Below are 14,756 nucleotides of genomic sequence, written 5' to 3'. Positions count from 1 at the left end.
GGTACGTTTTTGATGAAGGAATAACATGATATATGATATAAAGCTGAAAATATTTTTTGTGCATAATAATGTCCATTTAATGATCTGTTAAGCATTTTAATCATCTATTTTAAGTTTTTGTTGTCATAAATCCACTAACAGGCTGTTGATGACAGAAGAGTTGTAGTAGCTAACTTGTTAAATCCTTTTTGCAAACAAACTCCCCGATACTAACCTACTTTGTCTGACTTTACCAATATTTGAATCAGTATGGTTAATATGTTGGCACTGCAATCGCTCACAAAAGTTGCTTTCCACTCCAAGTCAAACAAAAGGTGCATTTCGACTATGGACTCCTCAATGTTTGTTCCTCTTGACCTCATTGCCAAAGTAGGGAGTTTGCAAGCACTTTCGTTGTGAGGTCCTAAATTCTGCCATTTGTATGAATAACATCCCTGTAACAGAGGAGTTCCTCAGCCGAGTCCAGAATGCTCCAGATGACGGTGAACAAGAAAAAGCTGCTTAAAAAAAAACAGTCAAGGTGTAACTTCTATTACAAGTGACTGTTTTCGATTAATTAAACAATACTAATAGATCTCTTATAATCCCCAATATAAAGAGCAGAATAAAATGTTCTGAGTCTCAAAGGAGGCTCAGCGGTAAAATGAATTATTGCTAATCCTTCACAGCAGCAGGTGGCCAGGAGAGCGACAAGAGGAAAAGAAACCAGAAAAAAAAAGAAAAGAAAAAGAAAAAAGACCAACAAACAATATTGCTACAGTGCAGCTGAATTGCATTTTCTCTGCTTCACAAGCCAATCAGCAGTTGTGGCAGACAGCCGGTGTTTCTGCCAGTTCGGTTAGCTGATAGACGAGAGTGACAGGTTCGTGTGGAAAGGTGCACGGATCCAGTCATGAGGACGAGGAGACGGCGTCCATATTTCATAGAAAGAGGAGGAGAGGTGACAAGCTGAAGCACAGCTGTTAAAACTGCTGCTCATTTCTTCCAGTTGAAGAAAAGCATGAATATTAACATCCACTCAAGGAAAATGAAAAACTACAAGGTTATGGCAGATTATTACAATGTTTTAAACCAGTGGTGTCTAAACTTTGTCATGTGGGCCAAAATCGTCAAGTCAAAAGTATTTATGAACCAAAGAAATGCAAATTTCAAGACACTAAAACCATGAATAAAATACATATTTCTTACTACTCAAGAATAAACTAAGCATACAGTATTTGCAATTAAAAATATAAGAAATGTCACTTTTTTCTTGGAGGAAACAGAAAGGTCAGTTTAAATCTTTGTGGATTCAAAACTTAAAAAAAGGGTTTTGCACATTATTCAAAGAAAGGCATCCAATTGATGTCCATAATGAAAAGAAGAAAAATAATATTCAGCCTGTTTTCAGAAATGAGGGCAAAGTTTGGGTCAATTTCTGTAAAAAAATATATGCTGTTTTAAGTTAAATTTGATAAACTGATTAAAAGCAGATATAGGTTCCCTAAACTCTGTTTCTGAGTATCAATCAGTTACTAAGTGAATTCTCAATAAAAATGAGAATTTTATTCTCCTTACTAAAAAGAGACAACATGCTTGTCTAAAAGCATATTTCACTTAATGTTTTCTATTTTACAAAAATCTTATTTTGTCAGCAAGAATTTTGCTATAATTTAAAGTAAAAAATCTCAACCATCTGTCCTGGCGGGCCACTTGGAATCAATTCAGGGGCCACAAAACTGTTCCATCAGTGAGAATAAACACACAGTGCTGAAGTCATCAGATGTTTGCTTATCAGCTCTAAAACACAAATTAAATTCTTGTATTTCCCAATAACTGGAGAAGGAAGGAAGCATCTAAGCTTTTGAGCTTAGATGCCGAATATCTTTTCTTTAAACATCCACATGCTGCGTCACACCAGCAGATCTCATCTCCTCATTGTCTAATGTTCAGGATTACCACCAACGCTGGCAGGAGTTTGTCCAACAATTTGTCTTACCCAAACATTTGACATCTCCTACTGCGTAGGCTGAGGCGGCCCGGGGCTTGTTGGTGACCAAGGCCAGCTCCCCAAAGTACTGGCCCCTGCTACAGCGTGCTATCTCCACCTCAGAGTTGTCTGCGTGGTCTGCCTTCGTCTGCGGGGAGGAAGATGAAAAGGTTACGAGTCCCCCAAGCGTTGCTTGTTCTTGGCGCGGCAAGAGCCGCTGAGAGGCTGTGATGGATTCCCTGCTGTTGCTAGGCAAAACCTGGAAGCCCTCCTGCAGTCTGGTGGATATTAATTGAGTGTGTGGGCTGCAGTTATCCATTGTGCTCAATAGAAACCAGCTAGTGAAAACAGTTCAAGACAGTAGAAGAACTACATTGTAAAACTGCTAAACTACAAATGGAGATGAGGGTCTGTGCCTTACTTTACTCTTCATCATAATTTTGACTTCTCCAGATTCTACAATGTAGAAGCAATCAGCCTTGTCTCCCTAAAAATGAAAAAAAAAAATGTTATCAATTAATCAGAAATGGAAGTTCAGGGTAAAAAACAGTGGAAACCAGCAGTTTCTCACCTGTGTGATGATGCGCTCTCCATCTGAGAACTGCTTCACTCCTAATACATCCACTATTTTCATCCTCTCTGTTGCCTGGAGAAGAAAAACAAGGATGTTGAAAGAAAGCAGAGTCACTCACTCTCATTCAACTATTTCACACGTGTTGGGCGATCTAAACTTTACCTCCAGCGATTTCAGCAGTGGCACGGACTCGATGAAAGTCTCGTACATCTTCCTCTTCTTGGCATTGTTCTTGACGATGAGTCTTCGAAACGTTGCACGATCCTAGGAACAAACACATTGTAGGAACATTAAAAATAAAAAATCGTCCTTGCACAGAATGGATGTCAGGCTGTTGTCTTTCTGATTTTAGCCACCAGGAGGCGCTGCAGCAGCACAAATCATCAGACCCGAGCAGGGCTCCATTCATAGATTACATGGCTCCATTCTTAACATGTCTGAGCATCACAGAAAACATCGCTAGGCGTGACGGTTCAAACCGTGGTCTAACCTGACAGTATGTAAGACTTATAAAACTCCACACTTGCTTTGAACAAAAATAACGCCTGTGATTGGGTTTTATAAGGCTTTAAATGGTGTCTCTTCAGCTATTTTACTTTTTACAACTCAGCTTTTCATTTGCGTTCTTACCAAGCCCCAAAGTGCGCCCTCCTCGGTGGCTACGATGGTGGCGGCACGTGGCGTGTTGTACATGAGAGCCAGCTCTCCAAAGCTGCCCTTATTGTTGTACTGACCCACACAATTTCCTGATACCTCAATGTCATACACACCCCTGGAGAGAGGGAGAGTTGGACCAAAAAAACAGAAACAAAAGGTTAGCAAAATATTACATCAGACTGTCATTTTGTAAACTGACCTAATGTTTTATCAGCAACCCTGGATGGATTTTATTTTTCTGCACAGTGGGTGACAATATAATAAAGAGTTTATATTCTGTACTGTAGGTGAAAGCAGTCAAATGAAACCAATATTGTTTAGAATCTATCACAAAAAAAAGCAAGACTTGATTTTTATATCACTTCTGCAGGTTTTCTTCAAAATCCACCACTCATTTTTTTGTGGAATCCTGAATCCATACTTTATCACTGTGTCACATTTGTTTTGCAGGATAGTATGTTTAACATGTTGAGTCATTTTTTTTCAGAATTAAAGTCCACCTTTTTTTTTACCGATGTATTTCTTCTAACTGGTAGAGAACTACCTTAAGGATTCATTTCACAATTAACAATAAATTGTGAAATGAAAGCAGAAACTTGCAAAATGCTGGTCAGCAGTTAGCGGTGCTTGAATGCTGTAATGCTAGTAACTGCTCTGAATATAGAGGAATATTCTGAATAATTTCTGACGTAATTTTGTTACTCGTGTCGTTTACTCATACTGTTTAATTACATCTTGAGAAATGTTTTTCTCATTTCCTATGGCATAAAAACATCCAAAGTGAGTGGAAATAATTTAAATCCACATCTGCCAGGGGTCTTAACTACACGTGTCCTAAATAAAAACCTTGTCTGTTTAATTGTTGATAATTTAATTCTTTACAAAAACAAACTGAATGTAGAAGGAAAGGCCACAAAGTGCAGGTGAAGGCTTTGCTAATGAGTGTAACATTTGAACAGAGCAGCTCTGAACTGCCTCCTCTTTCCATCTCTATGAAGATTATACATAAGGAAGGTAATTTGTATTGATGTTGCTTGGCAGGATTAACCAGTCATTTTCTAAGAAGGCCTGTCCTCTCATTGGTTGTGCAGAGGGGCTAAAGCTCTCGTTGCCGTTGGGCGTATTAGCTTACTTTGGATTAGCATGACCATGGGGACAGTGATCGCCTGTGTTCTCAGGGAGCTCCGTATGCATGCGCTACTGAACGGCTGCGTTTCTAGTCCTTTAATTCAATGTGCAAAGAAAGCCGTGATTAATGATAAATCGGTCAACATAGAGTTGATTTTTAAACAGAAAGAAGCAGGGTTTTTTTTTTAAATAAATATTTGAATGAAGGCAGAAATAATCAATGGTAATAATGGAGAGTGCCAGTGCTCTGACTTGTACACAAAGTGGTGAGAGAAGACAGAGTGTGCATGTCTGTATTGAAAATAATTTATTATCCAACCATTGCTGCTCTGCTCTTTGATGATTTCATTTCCTGTGATAAAATATGAAAAACTGTCACTGCATTGAACAACTGATCTTGCTTGCTGAATTGCAATTATGCAAGCAACTAGAACAATAAAGGATGTGGAAACAACTGGATGACATGCTGAGGTAAAAACTAAAATCTTGGAGTAAATGACACAAGCGTGCTTCATAATGTTTTACAATGATCCTTATCGCTTTTTTCCGTGCTCTGTCTAAATCATATTCTGGCTTCTCCCTACGGGCTTGCACAGGATTTTTAGCTACTTCCTGTTTTATGGGCCTCAGAGAAGGTTGTTTATTCTTTACTGAAACGCTGCCAAATGGCAGCACACTGACAGGGCAAGAGGCTAGATTTAGAAACAGCTGAAAGCAAGGGACAAGTAAAGCTGCCCAGAGGTTGGTGAATAAATTGCTATACACTGAAGTGTGGAGGAGACATAATCACTGCTTAAATAGGGACAAAATGGGAGTCATTTTGTTGTATTCTTTTCATCTTTTTATGATATCAGTATCTGTGTTCATGGTCACATCCCACCCTGCTGATGACATTAACTACCACTCATTACTTTGTCCACGGAAAACCCCAGGACAGTATACGACCAGGCAGGCGTGCCACTCTTAAAGGTCATCGCTTGCATTGTATGAGGCGGCAGGCTGCGCGGGAAGGTGTGGGAGATTGGGCCCAAATGGAGCTAGAACAATGTGTTGAGCTGATGTGTTGAGAATGAATGGGACCAAATGACAAACAAAGCAGCCACCAGCCAAACACTGGCCACGATACGCTCTCCTAAACGGCAGGTTTAACACTCAGACATGTTTTAGTGTAAATGGCACATACCAAAAAAAAAAGAAAGAAAGAAAGAAAAAAGTTTGGTATTTTAATGCCTGGATATAAAAAAACCCCAGAATAAAACGGCAGCAATTTTGCTCTCGTCTTCTTTTACATCCATAAAAACATTTATAGGTGCTTAAAGAGAATCTGAAAAAATAAATAAATACTCGCAGATTTGTAGCTTTGAACTATGGCTGTTCAAATTTAGAAACATAAGGTGGTAACATCTTAGCTGAATATTGCACTGTGATGTAAACCGCAGTTAACAGCAGAATTTCCTCACTACTTTTTTCCACATTATTGGGGGAACCACTCTTCCTTGGATTTAGCCATCTTAGTCATTTAATGCTTTGTGTATAAAAGCATTAAATGCAATCAAGTCTAAAAAAAAAGTCCTACCTCTCTATGACATAAAAGTTGTCTCCATCGTCCCCCTGATCGATGACATGCTCCTGTGGCTGGACCTTCAACTCAAACATGGCGTCCAGTACCTGTGAGAACTGCTCCTGCAAGATGGAAGAAAAGCAAAAATCAGAAGTTACGAAGTGGGATGTTGAATTTAACATGGGCACCATTTCTAAATGTAGAAAAGATTAGATTTCATCATGACATCAGCAGAACAATTGAGAGACAAAACAGGAGAATGAATGACTGGGTGGTATTCAATAGTGCAGGTGGTATTGATGATTTTCTAGTAAACGTTTCGTTAAAATGAAATGCTTTCACTCCTGTGAAAGGAACAGGACTTAAGAGATGTGAATTTAATAACTCGACTATTTCAACTATAACAACCAACGGTCCAGTGTAGCTCAAGTCTTCTTTTGGAATCATTTAGCAAATTTAGTAGTAAAGAAGGTTTTACTGGGAAACATTAATCTGATTAATATCAAACTTCAATAAGACCAAGAATATTAAGATGAAAAAAAAGAAAGTAAAAGAGAAAAGACTCTTTTGAACACTTTCATTGAAGCAAATTTAAAGATGAAAAAAACCTACAGATAATAGTTTACTCAATATCAGCTTTAAATTTCGATTAAAACGAATGTGGATATGGTAGCATAAAGATGGACGCACGTCTTCGGTGAAGATGCATTATTTTTAATTTCCCCATTCTCCAATGTCATCAGCAGCTACATTTTCTCAGTGTCACCACACAATTTACCTGATCTAGTGTTTTGAAGAGCAGGATGTCTCGGCAGGCCTCCTGCAGTCTGCAGCGCTGTTCGTCTGTTTTTGGGTGAACCACTCTGGGCTCAGAGTCTTCATCATCTTCGTCTGGGTTGAATGCTTCGGCACAAACTGACAGAAAGATACACAATTCCATTATATTCATCTATATTCCACATTTACACAAATAAACTATTATATAAAGAGGAAAAAAAAAAAAACCCACACAAACAGACGACAGTGGAGAGCATATAATGAGGCGACAGCCTGCAGGATAAGTGAGACGCTGGAGGAGCCCAGAGGAGGAAATGACACGTACACTGAAACATGTTTTGCCACACCAGAAGACAAACCCTGACAAGGTCATTTCAATTGTCACTATGTATCTGTGTTTCTCCTCCTCTGCAGACACACTCCACTTCTCACATGACATTTATACTAAACACACTACAGTCTCAAAATGTGTGCGTGTGTGTGGAAATCAAGCAAGTAACGTCTTTTCTCCCAGGAGCGGTGTCAGTGATGTTCGCAGCAGTGTGACCTCAGGAGTGTCAACGTGTCAGCTCCTTTAGTTCAGCTTGATCAGGTAGTTAAAAAAAAAACAAAACAGAATAGAAAACATAGCTAAAAGTGTGAATCTAGATGCAGAATCCAGACCAATCATAATATTGAATATGAGGTTATAAAAGGCAGACCTCGTCCTCAACATGTTGGGCATGTTAGTGTGTTCTTCACTGATATCCTTTTAGATCAGATAATGGAGCAGGCAGGCTTGCCGCAATAACATTTTGTTTCTCAGCGCCTTCAGACCCTTTTCCCGATCCAGGGGGAAATTAAGGACAGGACTCTTAAAATCCTTCAGAATCCACGGTACTTTCTGACACGGTACTTTGGTCAAGCCAAATACAAAAAATACTGAAACAATATTTACAGATGTACAAGTATATCACATATTTTGTTAAGATGTTCTAAACCAACGTATGAGCTTCTAAAGGAAGAGATTGTATTACGCTGTCTTCAGTCAGATGCAGTAGAGTAGAATATTAAGACAGTTTAATTTGTGATTGGATTGTGGGAGTCAAATGTACACAGCAGGAAGCAGAGAGCCAGTGGTCATCACTTTGCAGCCTGGCAGGCTGGATATGTTAGCAGATTCCGTGAACACGAACTGCGCTGTTCCCTGGTGGAACCATATGTTATTATGGTCCATGTTCCCATTGACTTGCATCTACACCAAAACCTACTAATGGTAAGTTGTAATTTCCCCTGAAATGGGGTCACATTTATAAGGAAAATGTGTTTTAGGGCTGAACAGCAGAGTGGAGTATGTGGGTTGTGCCCATAAAAAAAAAAAAAAAAAAAAAGCACCAGAGCCTTTCTGCCAAAGCCAAACCGCTTGTTCTGCTGTTGGATCTTGCTTGGTGTCCTTTATTCAATTTTATGTAGGATGAAGCCAGATATTCTGGCAGTAATGCGTTAAAGAGCCACATACAACCACAACAAACAAGGAACCTCATCCTCATGTTGGTCACGTGTTGCGGTAGGTTGGCGTTTCCATTCCTCAACCATTATTTGTGGGAAGTCAGCTGACGTGGTGGCGTTGGTCAGACTAACATGAACCACAAGCCCAATCTGATCCCACAAGTGCTTTCCATGGCATAATGTTTGTTGCATAGAAGCATTGTGATGACAATCACAAAATACCACACAAACCTCTATTGTTTATGGTCTAATTACCAGCATTTGTTAGATTTTTTTTATTTTTGAACACTACAGCAAATTGTCCATTGAAGGAGATTGTATAATTCTGTGTGTTTCAATGGTTTAATGAGATAAACATCAGCAGATGTGCCAGTTTTGTTCAACTGATTTTCATTGCATTAATCGAGGGATTAAAGGTATGGCAGCTACATTGGATTTTAGGATCAGGCCGGTGCAAAATGACACTTTTCCACTTGGAATTCTATTAAAATACAAACCAAACACACCCTTAATAGGACAGTCTATTTATGTGGAAAATTCAATGTTTAATATGTTAATGTTTGAATTAATTGTGAATGTTAAGAATTTTTTCTTGCTCAGTCCAATAAGCGTAAGCAATCAACTGGAGAAAATGTTATCCATAGACTATTTATTGGCTAAACTTTACTTTTAGCAGAAATTTATTGTTTTATAGTTGATTGGGGGGGATTAACTATATCAATCACATTTTTAGTGTCTATAAAATGTAGCTCCAATATTAATAAACTATGTTGCTTCATATTTTTGTGTTGGGTATAAGCAGCAAAACAACCCATTAGTTGAAAAAAACAAACAATAAATATTGAATATTCATGTTTATGGAAGGGAAAATAATGAGTCCAAATAGTAATACTAATATAACTTTTTTTCTTTTTAAAAAATGGATGTTTTATTAATTGCTACACTTTTAAGTTGCTGATTTTTTTAAATTTTTTATTTGGAAAATATACAATTTGTGGCTTAAATCATCAGAGATAAGTTCTTGTGTTCAAATTGCACTTCTACTGAATGATATCAGGGAATAGGAATATGTATAATAATTTTCAATTCCACTCAAAAAGACTTTTTGACCTCAAAGGGAAAAGAGTCGCTATTTAATTGCCAACAAATTGAAGAACCCTGGAAGATTTTTCAAAAAGCTGTTGTAACATTTTACTGTCGTACAACACTATGATAGTAGTTCTTTTATAGAACAACTTTAATAGTCAAAAACTGTACATAAACCAAATAATTGCTTGGACTGCAACACATGGTCATAATTAAAAGTATTTTTGCACCCAGCCTCTGCCTGTAATAGGTGTGGTGACATTGATTTAAAGCACAGGTGTCAAACTCCAGTCCTGGAGGGCCACTGCCTTGCAACTTTTAGATGTGTCTTTGTTGCACCACGCCTGAATAGAACAATTAGGTCATTAGCAAGAATCTGGAGAACTTATCTACACAAGGAGGAGGTAATTAAGCTATTTCATTCCAGTGTTTTGTACCTTTGGCACATTTAAAAACTGCAGGACACTGACCCTTGAGGACTGATGTTTGACACCCCTGGTTCAAAGAGATTTTTAAACTAATGCCAACAAAGAGATTTGTAGACGGTGAAGAGGTTGTGAGGTAGTCAAGTCATTACAGAGCAACTAAATTGTTTCATAGTCAAAACAGAAGTTGTCTGCCAGAAGCAACTTTACATTACATAAAACCTTGAGATGGAAATAATTAACTTCATTTAATTTCCAGTAGCTGTGTAAACTGTTCATTATCTGTGATCTGATATAAACTCAATCCGTTAAATCATTAACATTTTACTGTCGTACAACACTATGATAGTAGTTCTTTTATAGAACAAGACAACACTGTCACAGTGACTGCTCTCACATCAAAACGTGTGAAAGTCTTTATAAAAACTAGATTGCAAATAGGCCACAAAGTTTTGATTGAAGCAGCTTTGTGGGGTGGAACGGGGTCCTTTCTTATTCTCAACCAACAGAATCCATCAAAATTTTAAGAATTATCTCAAACAAAAACTCTAAAGATTTAAATGTAGAGGACACACACAAAGCTGGTTCCTGTGAACCTTGCTAGATCAATATATTGATTTAAACTTCAAATATATTGATTTAAACTTCAAATGGGAAACAAACAAAATACTACTATTTATACATCTATGTTTACATATGCAGTTTTTCAATTAACTCGTTTGTAACTATTGCTTCTCACCTGTGACCAATTGCTAAAAAGGAAAAGCCAGCTCTGTCCCAAGCATCTTTTTTAGGTTAAATTCAGAGTGTGAACAAAGTCGATTTGTACAGCAGCTGAATGCTCCGGGTGGAAGTAAATGTTGCCATGGTGAACTTCATAGCTACTGAGAAAATATGTTAAGTCCTGAGGACCCAATGAGCAACCAAAAGCATTTCCTGCATACATTTGAGTTTGTTTGGCGTGAAAAACAGGACAGAGAAATTAGTTTAAATCAGGGACACTTCTGTCTTTTTGTCTATGTAGGTCTTTAAATAACAGATGGTTGTTTCAAGGTTTTTGGCCTAAGAAGTTTTTGAAAGTGATCAGCAAGCTCTCTTTTTATACTGGAGAAAAATTTGTACCAAATAAACCTTAAAAAAAAATAGCAACTCATGTTTTATAATATTTTTTTTAAATCTGACCTGGTATTCCCATTTTTCACAGTAGGTTAAAAAAATGTATGCATACTTGTTAGAACTATTGTGACAGATACTGAAAAAAGGGCTTCTTCCTCTAGTCTTACAGCCATCTGCAGAAATACAGTACTCCCGGTCAGAAACAATCAGAGCTTTAAAAAGTATGGGTGACAGAAAAACTGCTCCATGCTGATGTAAATGTTTGGTAGATAATAACATTCAAATAAAATTAATTACAGAAATGTGAAGCTGCTTTTAGGGCTGAATGCCATTTCTTTCAGATTTAATACTGAATATTAAAAAATAAATTTGTATGTGTGGATGGTTAGTTTACATATATTTACCTAAACTAACCATCCATAGTAATTCCCAAAAATGTATATATTATTTGATTTCCTTTACCTTTCCTAATAAGCAGTGAATGGGACTGGGTGGGGGCAGATGGGGAATAAGGTAGAAGTTTATTTATTCACCTAAACCATGCACCTCTGCAGCCAATAAATTGGGCTCATGTCTCTGACTGTAATGAGAATGGCTGCCTCTTTGCTCACGCATAAGTCATCAACAGTGACCTGCAGGATCCACCTCCCTGCAGCACCAAGAGCAGAGTGGGTGAGCCTCTCATTTCCCATAAACAGACAGAAACCCAGAGCAACTGCATCCGAATTCCTTCCTTCCTTCCTGGTTAAACAAGCTGCAGAGGTCTAAAAATCTGCAGTGAGAACACCAACTTTCAAAGTTGCCTTGTGACGTGCTCTGAAATGCAGCAAAATCAAGCAGCAGTGGAAAAGTAAGCTGCTTCATCCCTAGGAAAGAACCACCGTGCCACGATGAAACACAGGTGCCCTCAACTTTGACGTTTTGCATATAAAAACTCAGTACTCACCCATAATTGATTTTTTTTCTATTTGATTTACTCGCAAATGTGATTAGCAGTCTTCAGATTATTGTAGAATGTCCCCATCTGAGCCTTTTTGGTACATTCTGTTGCACATTTCTGCACCTGAAGCCCTGACAGAAAGGAACTAATCATCTTTAGAGTTTTTCATCAAGTTCTATTGGAGCAATGGAGTTTAATTTAAAAACATGGCGCGCTGAAATATGGAGACATAAAACCAGACAGAGAAGCGGGTCCTGAGGACCGGAAGCGGGATCTAATTAAGTTTGTTTATTATGCAGTTTGCAGTGTTGCTTCTGCAATATGAATAGCTCAAAATTAAATGAGTAGACTTGTGGTACTTTAAACTAAAATCTAGACCAACAATAATGTCGCCATAACACATCTGTTCACTGTTGTGCAGCGTTTCTAGAGGCAAAGATTAGATTTTGTGGACGATTTTTAATCTTTGGTATTAGTCTGACCTGCTTGAGCTAACTTTCACTGTTCAGTTTTGGGAAGTACTGCAAGATGGCAGAAGAACAGCATGCGAAATATTTTTACTGGAATTTCTGTTACAAGTGAGCATTATAGTTAATAGACATGACGTCATGCAGCTGTATGAGAGCTCAATTGCTTTCGAAGTAAGTTTTATAAATATTTGGAAAGAAAAAAAGTTTCACAAGAGTTGATATTTTAAACTTGCTTTAGCATCTTTACTGACCAGAAAGAGATCAGGTTGTAGAGTCTCTAATAAACCAGTTACTAGACAGGGTTGATTAATCAAAAACAAAGTACATAAACTGAACAAGCATAGAACACTTATTTAACTTCTGCAAGTTAAGGGCTCTCCAGTAAAACTAACCTATTTGGACCAGTGACGCTTAATCATAGTCTAAAAAGAATCATTACCCTACAGCAAAAACACAAGTGTCTGTATGGTCCATTCAACATTAATTACCATGTTATGACAACAAGAACCTCTAAAACCTTATTATAATTGAAAAACGTCACATCATAATGATCAAGATACCAGCAACATTGAATATTAATAAAGAGGACAGCTGGTGAAACAAAGAGAGCAGAGCTTAGAAAAGATAAACATCAGCCGACACACCCACGGCCTAATCAAAGTGCAGCGCTCTGTGACGGCTGACGACATTCAATCACTCGTATGTAAACACTAAATGGGCACAGCGGAGCGTGAGAAAACAAGTGCGCTCTCCACGCAGGACCACAGAGACAGAGACAACATACTAAACACCAGACCTCAGAGGAGAAACGTTGCAAAAAACATTCATTATTAAAACATTGACTAAACACAGTTCGACGCAAGACTGGTCAAAAAAAAAAAAGCCCAAACATAATGTCAGTGAGGCAGAGGTGCACGCAAAGGCATAACTAAGGTAGATTTTCCCTCTCTGAGGACATGACGTCAAACCCACATGCATACATGTACACATAATTGAATTCACAACCAGACTTCTTACCTGACACTCTTCTGTTGAATCTGCTTGGCGGTGGAGCTGCAGAGAAGAGAAAAAAGAAAAATTATAACCACCGTCGTAACTTGTACCACAAAACTGTTATTACTCCGAAGACCTGAGGATGATATTTATGAGCAGATGACATTTAGTTGGCTGGCAGAGAAGAGAGATTTATAACAAAAAAGGAGGACACATGACAGGTGTGATAATTCAATAGACAAAAATTAATTACATCTAACAACTTCATAAAAAAATAAGATTAACTTGAGATATGTTTTCAAAAGCCTATCATGCTTGGTGTTCTATTACTGTCTGGCTTTCGAATTAGATTTGCAGTATGAATTACAGTATAAGTGTAACATGTAGCCAGCTACTGCAAATTGTAGAGAAATCTCTTTGGTACAGTGTTTCCTAAGTCAAAAAGAATCATGATGCCACGAGTTTAGTCTGTCTGCAATTTGTTCACAGAACTCACAACAGCAGCCTGATGCCCTGCTGGTACCTCCTTAAGCAAAGTAACCAGAAACAAAAACAAAACTGCAGAGCTGTGAAGGAACCAAACTAGAATCTTTCCATCATAACTCGCATACAAACACACACTTACACACTGTGTGTCACTCACTCTTCATAGCTCAGTGTCAGAGTACATTAGATCTAGGCTGTTAGGAGACTAAAGGGGTATTCACACACACACACACACACACACACAACACACACACACACACACACACACACACACACACACACACACACACAACACACACACACACACACACCACACACACACACACACACCACACACACACACACACACACACACACACACACACACACACACGCACGCAATATCTTTCTGCAGTTATCTGAGAATGAGGTCAAAGTTCAACACACTACTCTCAGGAGTTTATCATCAATAAAAGAAAAAGGCACAGGAGAGGCCAAGTTGCTTATTCACACACAAATGTATATTGAACACAAAAATTCATATAATTTGTGAATTTCTAAAAACAGCACTATACCAACTCTATTGGCTTTTATACACAGAAAACAAAATGAGAAAGCCTGGGGTGTTTTCAATCCCATTTGCAGAAATGTGTTACCTGTCTCTCACACACACCAGATATTCAGGCTTAGCCAGCTGCTTTACTTTAATCATTCTGCCATAGTGCTAGGCTTCAACTCTAGGTAGAATTTATTATCCCGCTTTAACATTCATATCGCCTGTTGCTATTTTAACAAACTGGCAGGGTTGCCTTAAATAAAACTGGTCTGATATGAACAACCAATGTTTATCTCCATCTTGTTGCTGTTGGTGTTTTAGTTAGTATTGTCCATGTGATATTTGTTTAGGCATGAGACACTCATGCAGTGCAGGATTGTAGGGTGTTTAACTGAAATGGAGAAGCCCTGCTAGAGGCCTTGTCTTTTCACAGGGTCAAAAGGGGATGGAAATCCATACAATATTGTTAAGTTTGATTATGGGTCATAACAGAAATATTCTAGAGAAATAATCTGCTAGAGATTAGACGTTCTTCTAGAATCTCCACACCA

At 38.1% G+C, this 14,756-nt stretch overlaps 1 protein-coding gene across 3 annotated transcripts in view; it reads right to left on the bottom strand.

The window, feature by feature from the left end:
* prkar2aa (protein kinase, cAMP-dependent, regulatory, type II, alpha A) overlaps positions 1-14,756 on the bottom strand; it is a 38,827-nt gene that overhangs the window by 1,671 nt on the left and 22,400 nt on the right. For all 3 annotated transcript variants that reach the window (XM_055048375.1, XM_055048377.1, XM_055048374.1), the window contains 8 exons: positions 13,209-13,244; positions 6,668-6,804; positions 5,905-6,011; positions 3,174-3,315; positions 2,706-2,807; positions 2,541-2,615; positions 2,391-2,456; positions 1,979-2,117 (listed from right to left, as the gene is read on the bottom strand). In XM_055048375.1, the coding sequence (XP_054904350.1) occupies positions 1,979-2,117; positions 2,391-2,456; positions 2,541-2,615; positions 2,706-2,807; positions 3,174-3,315; positions 5,905-6,011; positions 6,668-6,804; positions 13,209-13,244 (804 nt within the window). The remainder of the gene's footprint in view (positions 1-1,978; positions 2,118-2,390; positions 2,457-2,540; positions 2,616-2,705; positions 2,808-3,173; positions 3,316-5,904; positions 6,012-6,667; positions 6,805-13,208; positions 13,245-14,756) is intronic.

Source organism: Poeciliopsis prolifica, unplaced genomic scaffold, assembly GCF_027474105.1.
Source record: "Poeciliopsis prolifica strain line A6 unplaced genomic scaffold, Auburn_PproV2 SCAFFOLD027, whole genome shotgun sequence".
NCBI lineage: Eukaryota > Metazoa > Chordata > Actinopteri > Cyprinodontiformes > Poeciliidae > Poeciliopsis > Poeciliopsis prolifica.
This window is presented reverse-complemented; position numbering and strand designations above follow the sequence as displayed.